Source organism: Tauraco erythrolophus, chromosome 3, assembly GCF_009769465.1.
Source record: "Tauraco erythrolophus isolate bTauEry1 chromosome 3, bTauEry1.pri, whole genome shotgun sequence".
In the NCBI taxonomy this organism is placed as follows: Eukaryota; Metazoa; Chordata; class Aves; order Musophagiformes; family Musophagidae; genus Tauraco; species Tauraco erythrolophus.
Window position 1 is genome coordinate 57,777,179 of NC_141467.1, and position 26,623 is coordinate 57,803,801.

The following is a 26,623-nucleotide window of genomic DNA, read 5'->3' on the forward strand; positions in this document are numbered from 1 at the left end:
TCAAGGTTTAAATGAAAAAGCAACAGTATTAGTCACCTGACTGGTGAAAATCTATACGATCCTTTTTTAATCTGTAATATTCATTTTTTATGGGTTTCCCTGCCAAGCTCGTCGGTTTTGGTTTGGGCTTTTACCCTGTTTTCTGTGTATCAAGGGCTTTTCCCTGGTCTGTTTGCTGCTTGGAGATTGCTCTGGGTAGCATATTTCTGCCCAGCAGAAGCAGGAGGACTGGTTTGGGTGCACTAAATTAATACATAATTCCTATTGTGTTATGGGCAAAAGCAGCAGTCTGATGGTGTAAACCTTTTGGGTTCACCTTTAAAAAAATCGCTCATTTAAGAAACATATTTCTGCTTGTACAGCAAAGTTGTGAACTTTTATCTCACTATTAGAAATAAGGAAAAGTAAGAATGAACAGAGGAAAGAACTGATTTCAGATTACTTTGTACTGGGGCTAATGCGGCATAGCAGACTCTCAAGAAATGTCAGTGTTTACGGTTCAGTCCTCATCAAAGACATACACGAGTGTTTAGCACGCTCTAGCCAGAGTGGCAACTCAAGTGAAGAAAAACGGAAAAAAGCAGGAATAGTGGGAGATCAGGAATGTTAGAACACAGAAGAAGTAAAAAGGGATGCAATCTAGAATCTATTTCTCCAGTCTTTCTGGTTATCTTTTAAAGAGGAGGAAACAAAGAACTGCAAAAAAAAAGAGAACAGCCAACTTGTAAGTAATTTCAGGTATTGCATTTTTATGTGTTTACTTCTCGGTTTTGCTCTTTAAAACACATAAGATAAAGCGCTCTGCTTCTTTACCATGGCAGGAACTCAAACACACAGCTGAATGATGTGCAATTGAAGTAACATCCCAAGTATTCTATAAATACGTTTCTAAAATTCACAAGCTTAGTGCCTTCAGAGTGATCTGTGTTTAATGTGCACTCCCGTTAGCTATGTTTTCTATTAGGCAGGGAGGGCTAGTTCAATAAAATCTTGAGTTACGTACAGCAGTTCCAACATCTGTATCACATTAGAGCAGACATGAGACAAAACATTGACTCTTGAGGTTAAATCTAAATTTCCTGCTGCAATCCTGAAGTTTGATTTGTTAGGAGAAAAGCAACCGAGAGGAACAGAAATAGAGACTACAACTAGAAATAGAATTCAAAGAGCAATGGTTGCCAACAATTTGTTATTTTTATGAAGTGCCATTTTAGTTAGAAATAACACACTGACCACAAACAATCCCCTAGCTAGCTAAAAGCCACTTTTGAACTGGGGCAGTTACACCAGTTACTCCTCTGTATTTTTATACAACTTCCCTTTCAACAGAGTGAGAGCTGAGGATGTGGTAGGGAAAGCAAAGGGTGTTTCCCCTGTTTCTTATGGGATTTTCAAAATTCCATCATTTCCTACAACATGTTGCCTTCCCATCTTTTTTTAGCTAAGGAGGCCTGGCTTGGGGGCTGCTTTTGGTACTCATTAAGTCTGCTTTTTAATTGGCATTAAGGATCCCTTTGTGCCCAGAAGCTAAACTGCTGCTTCCGCATTGCTGCCATTCACTCCTGGTCTGGGGAACAAAAGGCGCAGCCTGGAAAGCAAACCCACTGCTGCCTCTCTGGTGCTCAGCCACCCAGGCACTGCCCCAGTGATGATGATGATGGAGCTGCTTTTTTTTTTTTTTTAATGTCTTAAAAGAACATATTTTGTTTTAAAACGATTTAAAAACCCACCCAAATCTAGGGTATCAGACATTTTTAACACATTACAGAAAATAGAACCTATCAAGTGTTTATTACAAGTATTACTGCTCTTCCAGTATTTTTTTTAATTTTTCCCTTAATATTTTATCCTGTTTTCCAGCTGATTTAAATTCTGACACCCCACTGTAAGAACACAGGCCTGTATTAAAGGCAGAAATATTACAGCACAGATGGGTGGCACAGATACACACAGGAATTCTTGTGTCATATGCTAGGCTGAAGGTATCAAGCCCAAATCCTTGGATTTAGGTACAATCCTTTGGTCAGTCCTCTGCCTTGCACTATCTTGACTCCCTTTTCAGAGAAATAAGCATTTGCAAAGCTCTTTATCAGGAATTATTTTGTCCATATTAAAAAACAAACAATCAAACAAATCCCAATGCATTTTCAAGAATTGAGGATTAAAGATATGTCAGAAATAAAGGTATATCTTCTTTTCCAAATATATAAACACACATGCATAATTATATTTATATATACATGAGTGTAAAAGGGAACAAAAGGGTAATTCCCATGAATTTTAGTGACAACTTTAGATGTCATTTGGTGCTTTCAGATTCAATTCCAAAACAGTAAGATGTTCTGTGATACTGTTGAGTGAAATAAAACAAACAAACAAAATCTTAGCATGTGATGAATACCACGATACATTTGTCCCCAGTGTTAGTCTAGACTCACAGTAAGGTATTTTAGTTATATGAGAGCATCTTAAACCCTCATTTAACTAAACTCAAAGACTGCTGAAGACCTGCAGACAGCCAGGTTATGTTTCCATGACATACTGCAGTTACGTAGTGTGGCTGCTGTACCCGAGTTAATTTTGATGTTTCTGCAAAACATGGAATTGCTCGTTGTAGAGAAAGAGAGGGTACGGCCAGAAATGAACTGCTGATGCTACTGTCAGCTCTGGAAAACGCTATTTCAGTAACCAATGGAAGAGCCGCACGCTGGTGTTTGGACAAAGGCAGAAAGTCCATCGCAGGTAGGCAGGTTCCTGAATACACCAAACTTCACAGACTGTAAACACCACTAAATAAAGAAGCCACTCCAAGTAGGTGGCCAAGACATCTAAACCAGTGGTTTTAAACAAATTATACTGCTTCCAAGGAAAGACAACATTTACCTTAGCTGTTTATCTTCTCCACACCTCCGCTATCATAAATCGTGTTTGTTGGTAAGTTCCTGACAAGTGAACAAGTCCGAAGAAAAGAGTTGAAATATTATTTGTCAAGAATTGACTCTTCCTGATAGTTAAAAGTTCCAAAATGAGATAGTGCAATACAGGGATGTAATTTTAGGTGAACCCGCACTGGAAACTGTGAGAATTTGTTGAGGAAAGTACCCTTCCATCCCCCTGCGCTCTCCCCAAAAAAGACTCCTCAGAGCATTCCTCCCATTTGGGAGGCAGTGAAGAGGCCTGTGCAGCCCCTCTCTTGGGCATATTGCAGAAGTTGAGCTCAGTAAAAATCAACTCTTTAACAGAAGGCAGTTCAAGTTGCATTTCAGCCTACACCTTCCCCTGTTGTTCTTCAATTGCCCACATCTCCACATGGCCTTCTTTGGTACCCTGCTTGGCCTTTCTATCTCTAGGTTAATAATTCATCATAGTCAATGTTTGCTTTAAAGAAATAGGATGTTACCATTTACCTACCTTAGCCACTAGACAAAAAATTAAGATTAAAAATATGTAGGCCTCAATATTAGCTTCGAAATATCTTTTAATATTTTTTCCATGTTTTTTCCAAATTTCTTCCACATTTAGAGCAGCTAGACACAGGAAAATACCTTAACATACTGAATGTTTAGCACACTGATCAGTGCGTGGAAGCAAGCTGCATCAAAATGTGAACATTTAAAAGCATTTGTAACTGGAACAGCAGCTTTTTATGGAACAGTGTAATTTTCTCAGGCATGTCTTGCGAAGACAACTCTTTTAATTGGTTGTGCAAACAGATAATTGCATTTTGAGCTGTCCACTAACTATAAAATCACATTTTATTATTATATAAAATGGCAAACTTAGAACCACTTACTAATTGAAAAAAAAAGCTTAGAAAATGAGTTCCTAATTTTCAGACTTAATTGAGCCTGTAATGTCTGAATACATTAAGCAATTTAAGGACAGAAGAAAAATACACCCAAACGGATCTATACAGTATGAAATAGTTTTATAGGGATTAAGATCGCACTGTAAACATGAGCACTGTCTTCAAGCACAAAGTTGATGTACGTTTTGGATGTTTAGGATCTAAGATATTTCTTGAGTATAAAGATTGTAAAGGGATGCAATTATCATGCTTATTGATTTTATAGCTTATTTCAGTGTCTAAGGAAGTACACACTGCATCTATCACTCCTGAACTGAGCTGTAAGCTAACAATAAGCATTTGGAGGGATTTAGTACAGACTGAGAAATTAGTTTATGGCTGTAGATGCTTCTTTGATGTAGCCCTGTTCACACAGCATGTACACATCATTCTCTTTTTCTGGGCACGGCAAGAACTGAGCACCAGAGAAATGGTATCTTCTTTTGAAGAGCCCAGGCTGGCTTCCATAAGGACTGCATCAGGTGAGCTCCCTGGTTTGGCTTTTTTTCTGGGGCTCTCACCACCCATGAAATGACTCCTCACAGCTAACACCACCCAACCCACTCCCACTTGCCATTAGCATCCCATGACACTGCTCTGCCCCCTGCCTTCAGCACTCTGGTTTTCTGGGTTATTGTTCCAATTGGTTTGGATGAGTTACTCCAAACATGAACTCAGCTGCTTCTTATATATATCTCAAGTGACAGGTGAGTATTTCACACCCTTTACTTCAACAAAGTCTCATGCAATCTGTCACAACAATGCTTTAATAAATGTTAAATTGGTGACAGAAATGCAGAAGCCAACTCATGTTAACTACCCTTTTAAAACAAGGCTAGTCAAGGCCTGTTGCCCTGACAACATTTTGAAAACATATCATTTACGTTTCATCATTCAACTGTCCCATTAGTAAGGCAAAACCGTCAGTGGCTTTGCGATGGGAACTATAGGAATCACTACAGAATGACTTATCCGTATGAGGCAGAAACCATTTATAAATAATATATGAAAAAAAGAAAAAGAAAAACTCCTTCCACAGTCAGAAATGCACTTAAGTTGACTTTGTGATTACTGCTTTGCATTGCTACAAAAGAACCCTGAGATCTTGCTATGGAGGCTCACAGGATCACAAGTTTTCCAAGACCAGTATGGCCGAGCAGGCTGCCTCACACAACATCAGTTCCCTGGAGCAGAGGTTGAGGACCACGTTCAGATTGCTCCAGCCAAAAGAAATCTGCCCGCCCGCTGTGATGCAGATTTGCTGGATGGATTTATAGGAGATAAATGTCCTGTTAAGGATTAGCCTTAAGGATTTCCAGATATATTCAAATGAATAAAATTACTAGTACATTTCTACTTTAACACTGATATAGACAAAAGAAAAAAATCCATCTTCACCAAATAAATGTGAATTTCAGACCATGCCTCTTTGACATGGCTTTCTAAACATTTGATGACAAATAAAAAAAGAGCAGACTGCTGTATAATTACCCACCGCATGGACTTACGCGTCCTCTTTCACTACATATGATATAGGACACAGTGTAAGGACAAGGCAGTGTTTTAGATGGACAACTGTGCTTTCCCACTGACAGAATTAAAATACTTGTCATGTTTCAAATGTTGTGGCTTGGTCTTATCACTAGTTTTTTGCTGCTATTGTTTTCATTTATGTACATACATTTATGCATATACTTAAGTAGCTCAGAGAAGGAGTGAACTTCAAGGAACACACACCCTTCAAGTCTGCACAGAACCCAATCCAGTACACATCATAGGAAAAAATTCTGAATGCTTTGGCCTCATCTCTAAAAGAAAGTTCAAGTTTCAGATCTCTGACAGATGTTAGTGCTCCATTCACATTTCATGTTCAAACCTGTACTTTGAAAATTTGTCTCAGCTTTGCCACAGACTTCGGTAGCCCGATATGGGCACTGTTGACCACATAGAGTGGACGGACTCAAATGTGCCACCACGTCTGGATTACAGAACTGTCTGCCCCATGTGCCACGCACTGATGAAGTACAACATACCCACTCATGCTTTAGTGGTCCTTTCACTGCAAAGCCTATTCTTGTGGTTGCAATTAATACCAAGGAGGAGCATGAATCTTTCTGTGTGTTCAGGAGTCATTTTTCCAACCTGGCTTCCTAAGGAACAAAGCTGGCATGGTAACACTTTGTTTGTCTGCATCGACCATAGCTTCTGAGCCCTCTGGTCAATTCTGAACAAATAGATTGAAAGAAATTTCCTGGAAGTTGCATGGAAATGAACAGTTAGATAGAGGAAAATAGACATATAAACGTCTCCAGTGAAAGCAGGATTGCAGCCTGAACTCAGATTTTATTAGACATTATAAAATCCATCACATAAAGAGCTAGTAGGAATGTCCCAAGAACAGGAAATGCTTCATTAAGAATATGCACCTATTACAGGTCATTTAACTGCAATGTGAGACAGAAACCATTATCAATTAGTAATGCTGCTCCGTGAACTACTGATGTTTACTTGTCAGTGAAAACCTTCTTAAGAAGTCTATAGCGTCATTTGTGGTACTAGAATTTATGCGGGGAATTGACTGTTTTAAAATGCTCATTGTAAGTATTTTATATTGCTTTCAACCTGATAGCACAGTGGCAGGGAATGCTAGGCATTCGGGATCCCCTGGAGGGGAGAAAATAAATGATAGCTCTCAGCCCAGTGCTGCCCTTTGAAGGGACCCTAGTTAGCCAGATAATGTTGTAGGACAATTGTGGTTAAATCCCAAGGGAGCTTTTGGAGTGTCATCCAGAGGAGCCTTGCTGAGAGCAGAAGTAATTAGTTCCAGCTGAGCACACAGGCATCTAACTTTAGAAAGGTCTGGCTACTTTCGTGCTAGGAGAGAAAAGGCATTTCTGTCTAGAAGCCAGGACAACACGCTCTGGAAACAGGAGAACAGCCTCGTTTGTTCATTCGGTGTTCAGCTAGGTGTGTGTTTCAGAGCTGCAGGATGGAACTGCATTCACTGCCTGGGAAAATTACAGGTTTCCGTTCGCTGGGTAGCTGAAAAATTCTCATAAAATCCCATGCAGAAGTTTCTCTGCTTCACAGAGGAACTCTCTGAGGTCACTGTTCAGCAACCCGAGACCTGGCCTTCCCACAGGTGTTCACAGTGTGCTAGACAGTTCCCAGGGACACTTGTAAAGCTCTCTCTTGGGAGGCTTTTCTAAAATATCTAATCTAAACACCAGTATTGCTGCACTTTTATGTATATCTTTGTGTGTTCTGGCACCTGATAAAAAATTCCATTATTTTCTGTGAGAGAGTGTCACCTGGTGATACCACAGCTTCCTCTGAGGAGGTGCTTTTGCAGAGTTCATCCTTAGGTTGTAAGTGGGCTATTCCTCCCCCACAGCTCCCTCGCCCTGAAACTCCAGGAAAGACATCTGAAAAAAACCACTTTTGTGCATCCCATTTGGATTTCTTCCCACTACAGAAGGTACTAGCTGAAGCCCAGCTGTTCTCAGAGAAGTGACGCCTCAGCAGCTGAACTCCTGTTGTGTACAGCACAGCAGAAGCACGAAACGACGTGCGAAACCTCTGCCAAGTACTGACGGAGCAGCTACAGGTTCATTGTTAGAAGAACCGCTAGTGACTGCTAAATGCCATCAGATGGTTAAGGACAGACAGTTATGGTTTAACGGCTCCTCTCCGGGTCCTGGGAAACGAACTCGTAAAAGGCATCGGAGGCCCACTACAGCCCTTTGTTTTTTAACTAGCCACAAAGGCATTTAACTGAGCATGCCAGAGAGTGGGCTCATCTCTACAAACGGATCTGGCTGAGCAAGACACACTTGCTGCAGCCTCTCTAAGGGACAGACTCATTTAATCTTCCTGGCTGCTCAGCCCTTGGTGTAGGTTAGACTGATACTTTTTCTGCAGTCACAGTGGGGTCCTGCTATTTGCTGCAAGCTTCTAAAAACTTTATATATCCATATTCACTGCACATGGGTTATCCAATGATAACCACCTTAATTGCTATTGCTGAGCTGAGATTCAAACATGTGGTCAAATGGCAGTGCTGTCTGGATCAGCATGATCCTCAGTGGAAGGATTCTACTTTTTTAATATTTAAATTTAATATCTGTTTTTAAGAGATTCACTAAGCACTGTGACAATTTTGTAAAATACAGTCAACTAAGATAAGTTTCTTGCACACTTTAAACTCATATTTAACTATAATTAAGCTGCAAAAGTTGCCCTGTTAATGGCATTGTGGATAGTGTGTGAGAGATGATGTTTTTAAATAAACCTTTTGGCTCTTACTTATGCCTATTCTGCTTGGGACAATGACAGAAGAAATAACTCGATCCTCTGCTTACAGATCCATTCACGCAAGTATACCACATGAGACAGAAGCAGTACTTCTTTCCAATGCTAATGGAATAATCCATCAAACCTTGCTGTGCAGCTGTTTTTGGTAGAGTACAAAAAAGGATGCTCGCTTCTGCAGATTTGATGACACTGACATGCTTCCCTACCACAAACCTGCCTATTATGTTGAACAGTTTGAATTAAACCTTCATCCATGGCTTCCCAAGCGCAAGGGAAGCCGTCAGCCTACTCACTGAACAGGCATTCCTGTGCATTAGTGACCGTAACAAAAGCAGCGATGTGTGTAGCACAGAACGAGCATGCCCAACGGACTACCCTATGCTAGCACCTAACATCAACGCAGCTCTAACTTCCCACCAAAGGGCACGTTACAGCTACACCTCTGTAGCTGTACACAAGCTGGACAATTCATTGACCACTGAAAAGTCAACCACTATTTTTTTCCCCTTCCTTCCTTTCTTTCTTTTCCTCAGAGTGCCCAAAACAGGCCTGACAAAAAAAAAACCCAAAGATTGTACAATCTTGGTCACACACGGTCAGTTTTATATTCTGGGTAAAGCCCAAAGGACTGTCAAAACCATGTCCTTGTATACGTTGCTCATTAGAAAATACAGCCTGAACAGAGGGTTCTTTCCAATCCGGGAATCCTGGGAAGCACAGCTGAGACGTGGAGACAGTACCTGCTGATGAGGTCTCCATGGGAAAGGGTGGTGAGAGCAGATGTCAATGCAGTGGATTCAAAAGTCCCCCCCAAATATCCTCAGACAGCTCTTAGTTAGAGTCGGCGTTGAGTGAGCGCCTGTATCTAAACCCTTCATTTGGCTCTGAACTTGAGGACTGAAGGCTTTTCTTGGGATGTAAGTCTAGGCTGTCTGTGTTAAACACTTTTTTTGGTGCCCTCTTCTCATCATTTGTACACTTATATAAAAATCCCTAAAATTTATACGCCAATTTCTTCACTTTCCAAGCAACACTTCAAAGCCATTTTGCATACACACATTTTTAGCTAAGACTACCATGTTTTTAACTCCTGAAAATGTAACTGCTCTTGTTCCCAGTCTAGCTATAGCAGTTGAAAAATATTTGATGCTTATTTCAAACTACACTGTCAGTATCAAATGAGTAAACAGGCTATTTATTGCTGTGTATGAAAAATGCATCGGTTCTATTCAGAAAGTCATTCTAAAACAAGAGCTTAGAAACCACCAGGCTCTTTTTCAGATTTACAGTTGTGCCTCCTAAGATTACTTAAATAATGTCGTTATTCCTTCTATCCATAATGTTTTCATAGATTCATAGATTCATAGATTTCTAGGTTGGAAAAGACCTTAGAGATCATCGAGTCCAACCATCCCTAATCCCCATTAAACCATATCCTCAAGTAGCTCATCCACCCTATTCTTAAACACATCCAGGGATGGGGACTCAACCACTTCCCTGGGCAGCCTATTCCAGTGGCTGACAACCCTTTCAGAGAAGAAATACTTCCTAACATCCAACCTGAATCTCCCCTGACTAAGCTTATGCCCATTTCCTCTTGTTCTATCTCCCATCACTAATGTAAAGAGCCCTTCCCCTAACTCCCCACCATCTTTTCTCAAGTATTTATAGGCCGTAATCAGGTCTCCCCTCAGCCTCCTCTTCTCCAGGCTAAACAGCCCCAACTCCCTCAGCCGCTCCTCATAAGTTTTATTTTCCAGCCCCTTGACCAGTTTAGTTGCCCTTCTTTGGACTCGCTCCAGGAGCTCAATATCTCTCTTAAAGCGAGGGGCCCAAAACTGGACACAATATTCCAGGTGCGGCCTCACCAGTGCCGAGTACAGGGGCAGGATCACTTCCCTGCTCCTGCTGGTCACACTATTCTTGATACATGCCAGTATCCCATTGGCCTTTTTGGCCACCTGGGCACACTGCTGGCTCATATCAAGCCGGTAGTCAACCAACACCCCCAGGTCCTTTTCCGCCAGGCAGCTCTCCAGCCACTCTTCCCCGAGCCTATAGCGATGCTTGGGGTTTTTATACCCCAAGTGAAGGACTCTGCACTTGGCCTTATTAAAGCTCATGCCATTGGCCTCAGCCCAACGATCCAGTCTGTTCAAATCCCTCTGAAGGGCCTCCCTACCCTCGAGCAGATTGACACAGCCTCCCAGCTTGGTGTCGTCCGCAAATTTACTGAGGGTACATTCAATCCCCTCATCCAGGTCATTGATAAAGATGTTAAACAGAACTGGACCCAGCACTGAGCCCTGGGGAACCCCACTGGTGACCGGCCTCCAGCCGGATTTAGCCCCATTTACCACCACTCTTTGGGCCCGGCCATCCAGCCAGTTTTTAACCCAAAGGAGGGTGTGCCTATCCAGGCCAGCAGTTACCAGTTTCTCCACCAGAACACTATGAGAAACTGTATCAAAGGCTTTACTGAGGTCCAGGAAAACTACATCCACAGCCCTTCCCTCGTCAACCAGGCGGGTCACCCTGTCATAGAAGGTGATCAGGTTTGATTGGCAAGACCTGCCTTTCATAAACCCATGTTGACTGGGCCTGATCACCCGGTTAACCTGTATGTGCTCATTAATAGCACTCAAGATAACCTGTTCCATGACTTTGCCCGTCACCGAGGTCAGACTGACAGGCCTGTAGTTCCCCGGATCCTCCTTCTGCCCTTTTTTGTAAATGGGGGTAACATCCGCCAGCCTCCAGTCCAGCGGAACTTCCCCAGTGAGCCAAGACTGCCCAAAGATAATGGACAGGGGTTTGGCAATGACATCCGCCAGCTCTCTCAGGACTCTCGGGTGGATACCATCAGGCCCCATAGACTTGTGGGCATCCAGCCGAAGGAGCAGATCCTTGACCCGTTCCTCTTGGATCACAGGAGCTTCGATCTGCTCTCCCTCCCTGCACTCAGACACCGAAGGCCAGCTCACCTGGGAACTGCTGACCTTATTATTAAAGACTGAGGCAAAGAAGGCATTAAGGACCTCAGCCTTGTCTTCATCCCTAGTGACTAACGTACCCCCTGAGTCCAGTAGGGGCTGGAGGTGATCTTTAGCCCTCCTTTTGTTATTAATATATTTATAGAAAGACTTTTTGTTGTCCCTTACGGAGCAGGCTAGTCTAAGTTCCAATTGGGCTTTTGCCTCCCTGATTATCTCCCTACATGCCCTAACTTCCTCCCTGTATTGATTCCTGGATGCCTGCCCATTCTTCCAAGACTTGTAGACATCCCTTTTTCTTTTGAGATGTTCCCAAATCTCCTTTGTTATCCAAGCTGGTTTTCTACCCCGGCGGCTCGACTTCCGGCACACAGGGACAGCTCGCTCCTGTGCCTCCAGAATTTCCTTTTTGAATAGTAACCAACCCTCCTGCGCCCCCTTACCCTTGAGAGCTGTCTCCCATTGGACTTTGTTAACCAGACTTCTAAACAGCCCAAAGTCAGCTCGCCCAAAGTCCAGCTTGGCCGTTTTAGTGTTCCCTCTCCTAACTTCCCCTAGAATTGAGAATTCTATTATCTCGTGGTCACTAAGCCCCAGGCGTCCTCCAACCTTCACATCTCCCACAAGACCTTCTCTGTTCACAAACAGCAGGTCTAGGGGAGCTCCTTCTCTAGTCGGTTCACTAACCAGTTGTGAGAGGAAGTTGTCCTCCACACTCTGCAGGAACCGCCTAGACTGTTTCCTGACTGCCATGTTATACTTCCAACAGACATCAGGCAGGTTAAAGTCACCCATAAGGACAAGGGCTAGTGAGCGCGAGACTTCCCCCAGTTGTTTAAAGAATAGCTCATCAGTCTCACTGTCCTGATAGGGTGGCCTGTAGCAGATACCCACTACAATATCCGCCTTCATAGGCCCCTCTTTGATTTTCACCCACAGACATTCTACTAGGTCATCCCCAACATTTAACTCTAAACAGTTTAGATCTTCCCTTACATACAGGGCAACCCCACCACCCCTTCTACCTCTCCTATCCCTCCTGAAGAGTTTGTAGCCATCCATGGTAGCACTCCAGTTATACGAGTCATCCCACCATGTTTCAGTGATGGCAACTATGTCATAGTTTCCCCGGATAGCAAGAGCTTCCAGTTCCTCTTGTTTATTGCCCATACTGCATGCGTTCGTATAGAAGCACGTAAGTTGGGCTTTCGACCCCACGGCACCCCTAGGGGGGGAAGTTTTATTACCTGAGCTGTTATTTTTGGGATTCTCTTTAACCTCTAGGCAACTTGTGTGTTGCTCTTGACTACACATATCACCCCCTAGTATCACTGAGGCAGCAGGCCGAAGGCACCTGCCTACACTCCCTTCATCAGACAATGGAGGGCCGTCCTCGGCTGTTAATCCTCTAAGTCTGATAATACCCCCCACCCCCTTCACATCTAGTTTAAAGCCCTGTTGATGATCCCAGCTAGTTCTGTAGCGAGCAGCCTTTTCCCCCGTGGAGACAAACCCTCCACAGTATTTTGGAGCATACTGTGCTCCAGGCCAAAACATTAAACTTATATATGTAAATGTGAGCAATATTTTACCTGAGTGACATGAAGAGCTCCTGAGACTTTGAGAGCCAGGCAGTCAGCCGGCACACAGCACTGAACTGCACACGCAGATAGGGAACATTTTCTGTGTTATTTGTGTGCAACAGACAGCAATTCAGCGAGGAAAAATGTTTCTAAACTGATCTAGTTTTTCAAAGTTTTCCAGTATTAGCTCTTCTAATCAGCTCTATTCATGTGGGTTTTGGACCAGCCAACACTTACAAAACCAAAAAAATATGAAGGAAATATAAGAAATATCTAATCAAAATGATTAAAAAACAGTACAGTTTTCCAAGGATCCGGACACTTACCTATAAGCAAGATTACTAATGCATCTGTGATGTAATAACCAAACAGGAAAGGCTTCTGCCAGACTTCCACCCCAACAGCACCAGTAAGCAGATATGCTGCAATTAATACCTACAGAAAAACAATAAAGTATTTTCAATCCTTTACTTTGAAAGGCACAGAATTTTGCTTATCATCTTAGTACAAACGCAAGATTAAAAAAATCTGTTCTTTTCCTCCTGTTTCCACTTTATAGGACCTTATGCTGCCATATCAGAACAATTAGTTCTAAGCAGTGAAGCAGCTTTCAGAGTCATCAACGAAATTATTGAAAACGTACTAAGTACAGTAAGCAAGCAACTTCCCTGCTAGTGTGTGCATATGTTTGCATTTGGTAGGTATTACTGACACACCTTTTCAAAACACTAATTTTCTAAATCCCTTCTTAAAGCCAGGTCTTTCCTCTGCAAATGCACTTTCTTATCTTTGCAGATAGACTTCAGAACTAGCAATGTGGTTATTTTTGCAGCTCAGCCCCCTGAACTGATCATATCAGAATAACTGAGAGGGGGAAAAAAAAAAAAAATCTAAGCTCACCTGAAATAAGAAAAAAATTCAATTGAATGTGAAGAAATAAAAAGGACGGGAGGGAGCAGAAGTCTTCCCTGATTTTTCAGGTGTTTAACAGATAACATCATTACAGCACATAAAAAGAAATAAGTAGCAAATATCATTAAGAGTGAAAGGACTCAAACACAAGACTCACGAGTCACTTTATGTGCTTAAGTGCCACCGGTTTCAGTAGTTTCAACTCTCTGGTCACAGTTAATTTTGTGACCCAGCTGAGGTCAGAAGTCTCAGTGTAATCAAACCCTTATAGCTCCTACAGCTATAACCTTCACACCCGTTGTATTGCCTGCAGCAGCACAGCCTACTCACAGCTTACGGCACAAATTGATGTAGTTTTACCGTTTTAGGTGTGTAACATGCGAGTGCAGTACTGAACGTGATACAGCGGTTCCCAAACCTTGTGCCCTCGATCCCACCTCCCCAAGGGACCCTGCTCTCCCCTGAAGCCCATTTCCTGGCTTGGCCCAGGCCACCCACCCCTTGCAGCCCCTCCTGCTGCCGGCACCCAGCTAGCCGGGCTGCTGCCTCCCTCGTTCTCTAGGCTATTTTGTTTTCAGCTGTTTCGTTCTGCTATGGGACTCGTAAGGGGCTGTAAGTTTCATACAACACGTCTCAACCTCCTGAACTATTCTAGACTTGGATTAAGAATGAATTGCGAATGTTTACTTTAGCTTTACATTAAAACGACTATGTTAAAGATAACACCATTCAGAAGACTGCATATTCATATATCTATTCTCAGGTAATATTCAGCAACTTTGGTTTTTTATTTTTCCCGTTCAGTACAGCTCTTCACTCTGGGATGACACATATTTTCCAGCTTTACTTATATGATAGATTTTACTATTTTTTTACTTAGTTTTTTTTTAAAATACTCTTTTTTACTATTATGGTTTACCACTATGGTTTTCCTTAGTTTTTAACTTCAACAAACACATTTCATAGAATCATGGAATCATTTAGGTTGGAAAACACCTTTAGGATCACCGAGTCCAACCGTAAACCTAACAGTGCCAAGTCCTCCCACCTTTTAAATTAAATTAATCGCTTTAATTTAAAGATACCTAGAAAAAAGATTTTCAGTGTAACAGGTAGTTTAAGATCACAGATTAGTAGCAGGACACTGATGTTGATTAAACTGCCTATTACACCTAGATATCACTATATTTGACTTCCCTTACTTCTCTGATCTAAATTCAAGATTCTTGCCCTATCAGTACATAACTTTTAAAGAGTTTTGCTTGAAAGAGTGGATGCAGAATTGGATGTTTGAATAGCCTCTGTGAGAACAAGCAGCACAGCAGATCTGTGATGGAGAAGAGCAGGCACTAGTATGAAAGTCACAACTTGCACCATTGAAGACAGTGAGTCAAATTTTAGTCTAAATGAAGGACATGTATAATGGGTTTTACAACTGACTGCAACAGAGCTAACATTTGGCTTTCTAAAGAAATTACATTATGTTATCCATAAGACATGACGGATGGACTCCTGGTCCCATCAAAGTTGATGGCAAAATTCCAACTGGCTTTGATGTAGCCTGAATTTACCCTCACACGTTGAACAGACTTTTTTGGCAAGTGAAAAAAGAGAGACTACAGTATTAGCCACTGTTACTGCCAGTACTTCTGGCAGTGCAGTCATCAGTATCACTGTCAGATGTCAGCACACCTCTAGGAACGGGAGCCTCGGTGCAATGGGCTCTCTCTGGGGAAGCCCCTGCCCTGGGATTTGGTGATGCAGCACTCACATGTTGAGATTGTCTCTTATTTAACGCATTGTGTATGAAAAAACACTCATTGGCTTCAAATTTTTGATGTGTTGTTTTTTAAGGGCTAGTAACTTTGACTTCACTGAGGCAGTTTCAAAGACCTCCTTTAGAAAGCTGGAAGGATAAGAAAATGGCTGTGTTCCTTGATCTAAACTATATTAGCAAAACTTGAAGATTGTCAAAATTATTAGACAAAAGCTAAGTATGTTAATCAGCTGTATAAACTGTTTTTAAAGGCACTGCTGGTAACGAAAAAAAAAAGTAAAACAATGTTCCTAAGTGCAACTGAACAAGTCTACTTAAGAAAAGATGGCCAGGTTTTTTACTCATCTCTCTGGCATCGATCAGCTTTAGAACTTTTCAGAAATAAATGTAGTCTTTAGCAAGTAAAAATAATTGCAACCTTTTGTAAAATGAGAAGTCCAAATTAAATAACACAAGTAAGGACTATACAGCAAGTTAGTGTCAGATGCATACAGTCTTGGATTCCAATTCACTGCAGCATCTGACCAGGAAAATTTTTGACTTGCCAAGGCCTTATCTATGAGGAGGAAGAGTACTTATGCAGACAAAAATCTGCAAATACATGGTGTCAATTTGTAGGCTCTTGACATGGCTGAACAGCAGGACAGCTGGCTTCTGAGTAGTGGCTCTCTATCTTGTCATAATTTTGTAAATCATAGCAATGCAGTCACCTTTGTTGCTCTGTGAAATCAGAATATTACTTCTTTAATGTGGCATTGAGAAAATTCTATATAACCATAAGGCAGTATAACTCCTGAAAATCTCCTAGTTTCTAGCCTTTTAATTGTTCTCCAAAGCACTTTATTTTTTTAAATCACCAGCTCTTTCTACTACTGCAGGTGTAAGTTTTGTGACCAAAATATTCTAAATTTTGTGTGTGTGCACACATTTTTTTCCTCATTGATGATTTACCATTTCTGTTTTACATATAGGCACATTGATTATGCTGTATTATGTACTACACAGGAAAAAAAAAATCAAACATTTTCTCGTATTTTTTTTAAATATACTTACTATGTTTTTAAATCTTTCAAGATTCCACAAAAAAATACATTAATTCTACTGTAGTATTCGATTTCACTAGTATATTCCAATAGCATTAATTGTTCATGTGTTGAAATACGTTCCATTAACACAGTGCTCAAACTCAACATCTAGAGAGCAAAGTCATTCAAAATACGAGGTTACTTTTTTCCTCTGAAAATAGACAGATGTTTGTCTAAAAAAGTAAAAACTGACGATTTCCTACAAGTAATTTCAATAGGAGTTAACTTTAGCGTGATGTGTAATTTTTCCATTTAAATTTTTTTCTCAATATTTTTTCTTTCCATAAATAAAGGTGGCAAATTTAGCCTATAAAAATAGTTTTTCATACATCTTAAAAAGGTCATTTTGCATTTAGACATGCAGTATGTAATAGATAAACAGGTAAAAGCACATGAAAAATTAATTAGAGCAAGAGAGGTTTTAGTAGAATCATAGAGTGGTTAAGAACAAAGCAATCTGCTGCCAAAAGACCCTGTACACTGTAAGTTCTTCTGTTCACAGTTCACATCAATACGCTAAGGGATTTCCCCTCAGACAACAGAGGACCGAGTTTGGTTTCCAGCTGTGTCAGGAGGCAGCTGGAAGCAGACACCATGGCCTGGCCAGCACTGCTTCCACCCTGCCACAGGTTCTTTTACTTCAACAATTCCAGTGCACTCCTACCTTTGGAACTAATTAATAATCAATACTATTTCTTCACAAGGAGGCTATGCTCTCCCTAGCCACTTCAATTTTTCTTAGAAAAACTCTGAAAGTGTGTATCTTTTTAATTAAAACAAAAAAGACCCTGAATCCTGAGAATGCGACCAAAGAATGACACATTTGTATCTTCATTTTTCTTTTCAATACAGACTTTTTTTTTGTTCCTCAGAGACAAAAGTTTTTTTAAAGATGTGATGTGCACTTGCATTGCCCAAGATTTCTCCACCAGTTCCTGAAAGACTGGCTGTCACAGTACTTCCCAGGAAAAGGTCACATGAAACATACTTCAGCACGAGTTTTTAAGCTGCTTCTCAAAAGAAAATCTGGTATATGGCATCCAAAAAAACCCTTCCTCTGTTTTGACTGAAAGGAAGGAGAAAAGTACATTCTACAATATTTCAGCTGCTACCTGCATCATACACTTTGTTTATTTGGAGTTTCAAGGCAGGCAGAGAGTTCTCCTCAAGAGCCTTGGTGGGACCATCCACAGAACCAGCTGGGGAAGCATCTCAAACCGAAAACTTTCAGCTTATGGTCCTAGCATCCATCTTTTCAGGTATAACTGTATATAGGATTTCTGATCATCCTCTCCTTACAGGGCTAGGGCAGAGCCAGAGGGAGTTGCCTGTTGCCTTTCACACTTGCTACTTGTGCTTTTGAGCTTTTTTCGTGCTTGCCCTCTTGGCTGGGGAGAGTGAGAGAAAGGTGTGTGGAATCACCTGGGTCACTCCAGCTCTCACATAGCTCTTATTTTCACTTTTAAACTTTTATTTAAGAATATAAAGAGTACCTCTCTGTTATGCTTATGGCAGCAGTGATGTAAGCAGAGGGAATTACATTACATCACATTAAGGGAAATAGAGCATTTTGTTCCTCTACTATTAACTCCATTGCAGTGGCTTCTGAAAAGCAACAGCAGGATTAGGGGAGTACTTCATCAGGAGAATATTAAAATTTTTAGGAGAAAAATAGATTTTTAAACTACCCAGAGGAAGTTTGTGAAAATCCACATATGACTGGAAGCCTTTCTCAGGAAAGCTTTGTCTTTTTTTTTTTTCTCTGAGAACTTAATTTGTAGGTAGAAGCTTTCTTTGGCTGGGCTTGTGACAAGATTTCTCACAGAACGTAGCAAGGGTTTCTTTTTTAGCCTTCACTTCAGCCTATGACTTTTGGGGTTTTGTGCTTATTTGAAAATTTATGAAAATTGTCTAGATGCTCTGGCATAGAGAGGCTCCTCTCCTTGCATCTTTCTCTGCCCACAGAGGAGTCAGCGGGAGATAGCTCCTTGTGCTGGAGGGAGGAGAGAGGGGAAGAGTTTCCTCCTTGATTCTGGATCCACAAACATAATGGCCCTCTGACCAAGTATCTCTCAGGCACATTATAGCCATTTTTCAAGTTTACACACCACAGTTTCCTATAAATGGCTGTCTGCTGTAATCAAAGCTAATTGGAGTGCCAATTACAGCCCAGCTAGCGTAATTAGGTTACCAATTGCAATGAGTCATCAAGTCACAGAAAAATGTGATCTGCATAAGTCCCACAAATTTCTCTATGTATAATGAGGTATTTTTTCACGAGGAACAGCAGCTCTTTTCATCCCACAATTAACACAGAGCCAGTGAGCGGGTTGTCTGTGTTTATATACAGTGGAGCTGACTCAGCAGCAGAGTCCTGGGAGCTATGTGCCAGTTAAGCTTTCATTAAGGTCAACAGTTATCTGTTTGCACACTTGTATCAATTACTGTATTTCCTGAGCTTTGTGGGGATAATGAAGTCAAAAATTCCCGGCTACCATCAATTTTAAAAGCAGAAGCAGGGGACTAGATCACCTGAATGCCTGACATGCCAATGCAACAGCACCATGTAGTCGGTGAAATTATTTAAGACAGAGCAGAGAGGCACATTGGTGCAGCAATCCAGCTAGGAACGCCACGGAGGAAATAGTGAACTAAACGCTGGGAATCGGTCTGAAAGCAGCCTGCGAGTGATTCCATGCTCTCTGGCTCTGAACGTGACCATGGGAATATGTCACAGAGGAGTGGTGGGGAAGAAACCAGAGCAAGGGCAACATTACCTTTCTTACTCATCATCAGCCACCTGCTGATGCCCTCAGTATCCTCTCTTAAAAGTAGCTGGAGATGAAGAGCTACCTTTCATAGTGCACACATCATACAAAATTTGCTGAATGGGTTTACAAAACAAGAGTAAGGCAATGTTTGTAGGGGAATTAAGATCTTTTCCTAGACTAGTTAGTACAGCTGGAAACGAATACGCACTTTCTGGTGTGCATGAAATGTAGTTCGGACTAATGGGAAAAATACTACCTTGGGTCTACAAATCCTATCTTGTCTTTGTTCATAGGCAATCACAACTACAAAAGCTAATTTTTACAGATGGGAAAACTGACATACAGACATTTCAATAGTACAGTCTTTCATCGCTGTTGATGATCACGCTATATAGCATCAAAAAAATCCTTACATTTATATGCTTATCATTTTGACTGTAGGCAAATCATCACAGAAGGTACTAGAAAGCAAGCATGCGGGACAGCAATTTGGCATCAGAGGGGAACAGGAAATAGCACTTGTTAGCACCTTGCAACAAAGTTAATCAAAGCAGTTTACAAACTTTACTGAAATTCAGCCTGACCACAAATCTGTCAGGCAGGGAAACCGTTATTACCGTTAGTTCCCAGATGGGAAAGCAGTGACAGAGGCATAGGTCACTAAAAGGCACTGACAGAGTTAACAGTACTGCTCCCCTAGTTGATACCCACTCCCATATTTAACCACTAATACAGTTCGGATGCTGTAGCGATCCAAAAGAGCTTTTTCAACATTCATGTGTGTATCTACAGTGATCATCTGAGCAACAAGTGAAATTGGTTTGAACATAGCTATTCCTCTCCTGCTGGAAGAACTTCACTAAGAAGCCTTACACAGACATGGCTAAAACTTGCAGACCAGCTGGCTGCCTAATGTCTTAGTCCCGAGCCAACTTCTTCTCCCACAACCTGTTTGCTAGGGGACAAAACAGATGCACCACAGCTGGACCACCATCTCTGAGTTGTTCTCAAACCACTGGATTGTGATTATGTTTACAGCAATACATCTGCAGCCATTAATTCAAATACTATATTTCCATCAAAACACATATTTGAATATTTGTCAAACTTATTTTCAATTATGTATATTTGGCTGTACCTTTCATCTCATGCCTGTGATGGGAAGCTCAGAAGACTGAGATTGTGCTCTTCAGGCACAGGCAAGAGCCTGGCTATCTAAGAAACAGATAAGCCAGCCCAGAAATCCCAGAGCTGGGCCCTTGGCAGTGCAATGAGCTTGTTACTGCTGCTACTCATTTGTGCATTGAGGTCACCACTCACTGTGGTGCCCACCTCAAGGCAGGGGTGTAAGTTAGTCAAGAACTCAGCTGGGGACTGGCTGTGGGCTGATACATAATTCATGTTACCGAACGCCATTCCTGGAGAGGAAACCTCTAATGATACGACTTTGACTTTTTTTGACAACAGTTAACGCTTGCTGTATAGGTACAATGCTATTTCCATTACCACATTCGATGTAAGAAGTGGTAGAATTGGGAAGGTCTAGTATTGTATAACTGTATAATTACTGTTAATAAATACTTTGGACTAATTCACGTCATGCCTTAGAACCTAGTGTTGCTGGGAAAATTGGTTATGGCTTCAAATGGCATAATAATTTTTGTTAATATCGCAAATCAAATACAGTTAAATGACATTCTCATGGGCACTATCTGACTGCTAGGCAAGCTGCAAGCCCTTTTTTTCCTGCAAAGCAATGAATCTCTCATGCTGACAATTTGCTCGAGAGCGTCCCTTCTTTGCAAATTGCAAATGCAGGAAATATTTATTTCGGGTTATGCTGTTTCGCATTCAAAATCTTGGCAAAATACATTTGCCTTGAGATCTATATTTCTATTTCTGAAATAGTATATTTAAAAAAAAAAAAAAAAAAAAAAAACACAGAACAGGAATGATAAATACTTACCACTTGGCTTATATCATATCCCCAAGGAAGAAAAAGAACTCCTGTGTTATACTTCTCCCAGTGTGAACACATAAAGTTAAACAAGACAATGCTTAAATATATATACATTGTATATACAGAAACTCCAGTCTTCCCATTGTCACGGGAACAGACAGAAAAAAAAGAAAGCACAAAAATGGAGGTAGCCCAGCTATCCAGCCCATGGTCAAATAATTCTCCCAGAGGAGTACTGGACTGAGTCCTTCTAGCTTGTTTCCCATCTATGGAGTCTAGAAGGATTGGGAAAGGAAAAGAAACAAAGAATTAGAGCACAACAAAAGGAGTCACTTTCTTCACATACACTTCACTACTGCCTGTATAACACACAGGAAAAATACACCGACGACAGCAAACTGAAGCACAACAGCCCCTTCAATACCAACATGTTAGGATTGCTCAAAACACATTCACTTCAGTTATCAAGTAATTTTTCTGTCCTTACCTCAGCTCTTCAACCCTCTGCCGCCTTCCTTACAGGCTTTAGAAAGATATTTGTAATGACTTGTCCTCAGTGGTCTTTAAACACTATTATGGCAGTCCCTGCAATCAGTTTCACAATGAAAGTGCTGAAAAGTGTCCATAGGGCTTCTCGGCCACCATTGGTGTTCTGGACCCTCTGAGACTTCAGATTGCTTGTGGAGTAGATCCACTAAGGCATTTAGGTTGCCTGATGCTAAATGCCTCAATGACTAACAGTTATGTGGCAGCCTCAGCGAGTAAATTTCACAAAATTTGTGAATTTGTGCATGTGCTTACAACAGATATTTTCAAGAGGCTCTTGACTGAAATCTTAGGGTACAAGAGCTGGCAGTGTGCCCAGGTAGCCAAGACAGCCAAGAGCAACCTGGCTTGTATCAAAAACAGTGTGGTCAGCAGGACTAGGGAAGTGACCGTTCCCCTGTACTTGACACCTCAAATACTGTGTTCGCTTTTGGACCTCTCACTACAAGAAAGACATTGAGTTGCTGGAACGTGTCCAAAGAAGGGCTGGTGAAGGGTTTAGAGCACAAGTCTCATGAGGAGCAGCTGAGGGAACTGGGGTTGTTGAGCCTGGAGAAAAGGACGCCCAAGGAAGACCTTATGGCTTTCTACAACTACCTGAAAGGAGGTTGCAATGAGATGGGGGTTGGTCTCTTCTCCCAAGTAACATGTGATAGACAAGAGAAAACAGCCTCAAGCTGCATCAGGAGAGGTTTAGATTGAATGTTAGGAAAAATTTCTTCTCTGAAAGGGTTATCAAGCATTGGAACAGGCAGCCCAAGGAAGTGGTTGAATCACCATCTCTGGAGGTATTTAAAAGTTGTGTAGATGTGTGTAGGGACACCGTTTAGCAGTGGACTTGGAAGCGTTAGGTTTACAGTTGGATTCGATGATCTTAAAGGTCTTTTCCAACCTAAATGATTCTATGGTTCTATGATTCTAAGAATACCTTACTGTTGAGTTGAGTTACAAGTTGATCACTTCTAATACTTAAGTGCTTGAAAGATGCCCAAAAACTGTACTGGATCTCACTCTGAGGATGCAGTTGGACAATAAGGTTTGAGTCAATCTGAGAGTTCACTGCAGTTCAACAGCGGAGGACCTGCAGCCTGCTCAGCTGGTGGAAAGACAGCAAACACTACGTTTTTTTCCGGGTCACTGAACAGAACTGGTGCTATGAATGGTACAAAAAGCAAGGGAGATGGCACAAGGGAGGAGCAGTGAATGCAGGGAGGAGGAAGAAGGGGGTCTAGCAGTTGTAAACTTTCTTATTTGTATTGTCAAACCATACCCCTAATCTCTTCTCTGAGACTGTGCTTTTCTTCTTAAGTGTAAATTATGCAGGACAAACCTCTCAGGAAAAAGTGCAAAGAACAAACCTTACGGATTACTTATTGTTATCCTGAATCTCAAAATAACACGGAGAATGTTTTTCTTTTTATTGTTACTTGGAAGGTTCTATAGCTAACAAATATTAGCTATTGATAGCATTAGTAACCCAAAACTGGCTAGAGATACAGCTCAGCAGAGTGAGACCAAAGACTCCACAGCTGCTATAGATCATATGCTACTTCTTCAGATTATTTGGCAGTACTCTGAGTTTTGTTTAATGTAAATATACTTCAGGGATCTAAACCAGGAAAATACGGGATTTCATTTTGTACAGATTTTAGACTATCTCCTTATTGTAATACCTAAACAGCTGTGAGAGATCCTCAGCTCAAATACAAATCTCTCGAGACATTTCTCACAACTCTAAAAATTAAAGATCTCACAGAGGATTTCAAATATGGCTTGCCCTCTTCTAGAGCCACATTCTCTCTCCATCAACATTGTCACCGAATTATCAGCATCTTACTGAAAGGTACAGAAAGAAAACTGTATGTATAAGCTAGAGGTTACCTGAATAATGTTGTTACAACTGTAGAAACTCTTTGGTCTCTTTTAGGATCTTTCTAAATCTTATCTAGCAAATAGGTATGTAAACATCCCTAAACAGTATATGGTCTTTCATATTTCAAGAACATCTATCCCAAATCACAGATAATTCAGTTATAGGGGTAATACTTTTTATGAGAATGATAGGAGATTAGTCTGTTCAAAAATTATTTTACATTCTCACAAAATAGCATTCACACTAGATACTAAAATAGGTACATCAGTGAAAGAGTCAGGTTTGGTTTTGTAGGAATGTTTTACTAAAAAGAGTTAGGCTTATAACGGTGTCATGAAATACATCACTTCTAATTATAATGGATGTTATAATAATTATAATATACAGGAACTGTATAACACATACATAAAATTGGATTTTCACAAACCTTTACCACATCTTCCATGTGGTTTCACTAGCTTTTTAAGAGACTGAAAATATTTTCTGTTTTAGGTTTCAATTTGAAATAATTCATGCCAACAATGGTGTATGTTCAATTGTGGACATATGCTGTTCCACACTTTCACTGCTTTAGAATTATTATATTAAGATTTTGTCTCATGAAGGTTCATAAATCCTCAGTTTTATTAAAGTTTATATAACTTTTAAATAGGAGAATTCAAAATAACAGCAAAGAACATTCCATTTTATGGAAAGGGAAAAGATACCAAACCACCTTAACAAAAAGAGGGGAAAAGAGCAGCATGCTAACGAATTTGAAGAGAGCAATTGTGTCATTAAAAAGTTAAAAGAGATTAAAGCTACATATTTGGTTAGTTATTATGGCTCTCAGCAGTCTTCCAAAGGGAAAACTTTGACGATTCAGAATTAAATCTGAGACTAAATATTTCATGAAGTGGCTTGGACAGCAGACATAAAAATCCACATATACATCAGTTCACTGCTTTGATTGTTGACATCATTCCTTGTCTTCCAAGTATTAGGAACGATAGGCCTCACTACCAAATAACATCTACATTAAGAATCTCAGAAGCTGAATTTCCAATGAGCTTTCTGGGATGTCATACAGTAACAGCTGCAATATGTAATTTCTATTTATGAAACAATAGCCACTTCATTAAATTCCCTACAATTACATAAAGAATTGTTTTCACAAAAGAAACTACTGCTTCTGCTAATGACTATAGAGAGCTGTTAGGGAAATCTGACTGGTAGTCAGCTTCAAGGGACAGTTGTCCCAATGATTTTTATGGTACAAATACAAAGAAATTCTGGACAAAATAATTTTGGCACAAACTCGCCACTTGAAAAGAAATGGCAAGGCATTCACAATGCAGAGGAAGATGTCTGCACAAGGGGATGCTCCCAGGTTAATCAAGATGGCTCTACATGCATGGATCTGATAACAAAAGGGGACAGCATCTTTGCACAACACCGCAGCACACATCTAGAACACACTTATACCTAGCCTGGATATCTTAAGTATGGCACACAAATGTATGGCTACACTCTGCAGTGCAGGACTTTATAAGAACCAGCTCCAAAAGAGAGGGCACGTTTACACACACAGTGCAGTCCACGTAAATATGCCACCTTGAGCCCCTTCAAAAAATTAGCTCTGTTGCACCACATTGTGGAGAGACTAGTTCGGAATAAGTTAGCTCTGGAAAAGAAAGCAGGAAAGCCATGCTAATGTGGGTGGATCTCACTCCCAGATCTGCATCATTTCAGGTCTATGTCTTCATACCACTGCAGAGAGAGATGCAATGTACCTAAAAATACAGTCATGGAATGACATAAAAAGTAAAAATGGAATAAGAAACTGAAAATGATGTATAGGTGTTATATGAGAAAATTAGCAACAGGAAAGAAAAAAATGATACTTTGTCTCTGTAAGAAGCTCAGGCTCATCACTGACATTCATACAATCTCTCCTGACACACACCATAAGCCCTGAAGTGCCTAACAAGTTAAAACACAATGCTACATTTATTTTCCTTTCTTCTCTGCTTTACCTTTTATTTTCCCCATCCTTGAAAGCACCCTCTGCTAACACAAGCACCAGGGAGCTTCTCAGAATGTCATCGTTGGGGGGCAAAGTTTTTTACAAAATCCAACAGCAATGACTGCTGCTACATAATGATTTCCACTGTTTCTCTAAAACAATTTGAACTTTCTAAAGAGATAAGAGCAACAGTCATAGAATCTCTAATATATCATTTTAAATTGCCTTTTTTTTTTTTTTAAGCCTTAAGTTGTTGGTTTGTGGGGTTTTTTCCAACTCAAGAGAACTGTTTTGGAGATAAATCAGTAATTTATTCACCAGTCTCTTCATTTTTATATTGCTAAGCACCGATAGACTAGTAGATAAAGCTATATGAAGACATCAGACATAAATTATTTTACTATATCTTACCTAAAGCGTAAGCACAAAAGGTGGTAAAAGCACTGAACAGCCACACCCAGGTGGGAACAAGTCCAGGACTGGTACCTGAAATAAATGGGGTAGTGAGTCAGTGTAACAGTGATTAACATCAAAGAAATCCACTGAGATACGTGTACACATATGAACAAGCTGCCACTGATTAGCCCACTATCAAACAGGTTGAAATACTTGGTTCTGACCTTACGTCATCAGTGAGCTCTATCAAAGAAGAATGAGCAGGTTTGAATGTGTTTATATCGTAAAGGAGAGAAGATAAGGTAGAGAGGTTTTTTGGTCCTGACATGACTCTAGTATTGCACAATATGATGATAGTAACTAGGTAAAAATTTTCACAATTCATGGGAAGACTATCTATCAACAAATTACTTAATGTTTACATAATATCCAAAGACCAAGAAAAAAAATGTTTTCAAGCATGATCAGCATTATTAGAACCAATGTGGGGGTTTTATAGCACTTTTACCGTATCAATCTGAACAGGAAATTTTTGTCGTTAGGCTAGGACAGATATTAGCA

The 26,623-nt window shown here is 40.7% G+C and overlaps 1 protein-coding gene across 1 annotated transcript in view; it reads right to left on the reverse strand.

The window, feature by feature from the left end:
- Positions 1–26,623, reverse strand: part of LOC104371908 (ethanolaminephosphotransferase 1) — a 58,874-nt gene that overhangs the window by 7,624 nt on the left and 24,627 nt on the right. Inside the window, exons 4-6 of the mRNA XM_086609268.1 lie at positions 26,078–26,152; positions 21,249–21,517; positions 13,064–13,172 (exon numbers count right to left, since the gene is read on the reverse strand). Coding sequence (XP_086465394.1) covers positions 13,064–13,172; positions 21,249–21,517; positions 26,078–26,152 — 453 coding nt within the window. The remainder of the gene's footprint in view (positions 1–13,063; positions 13,173–21,248; positions 21,518–26,077; positions 26,153–26,623) is intronic.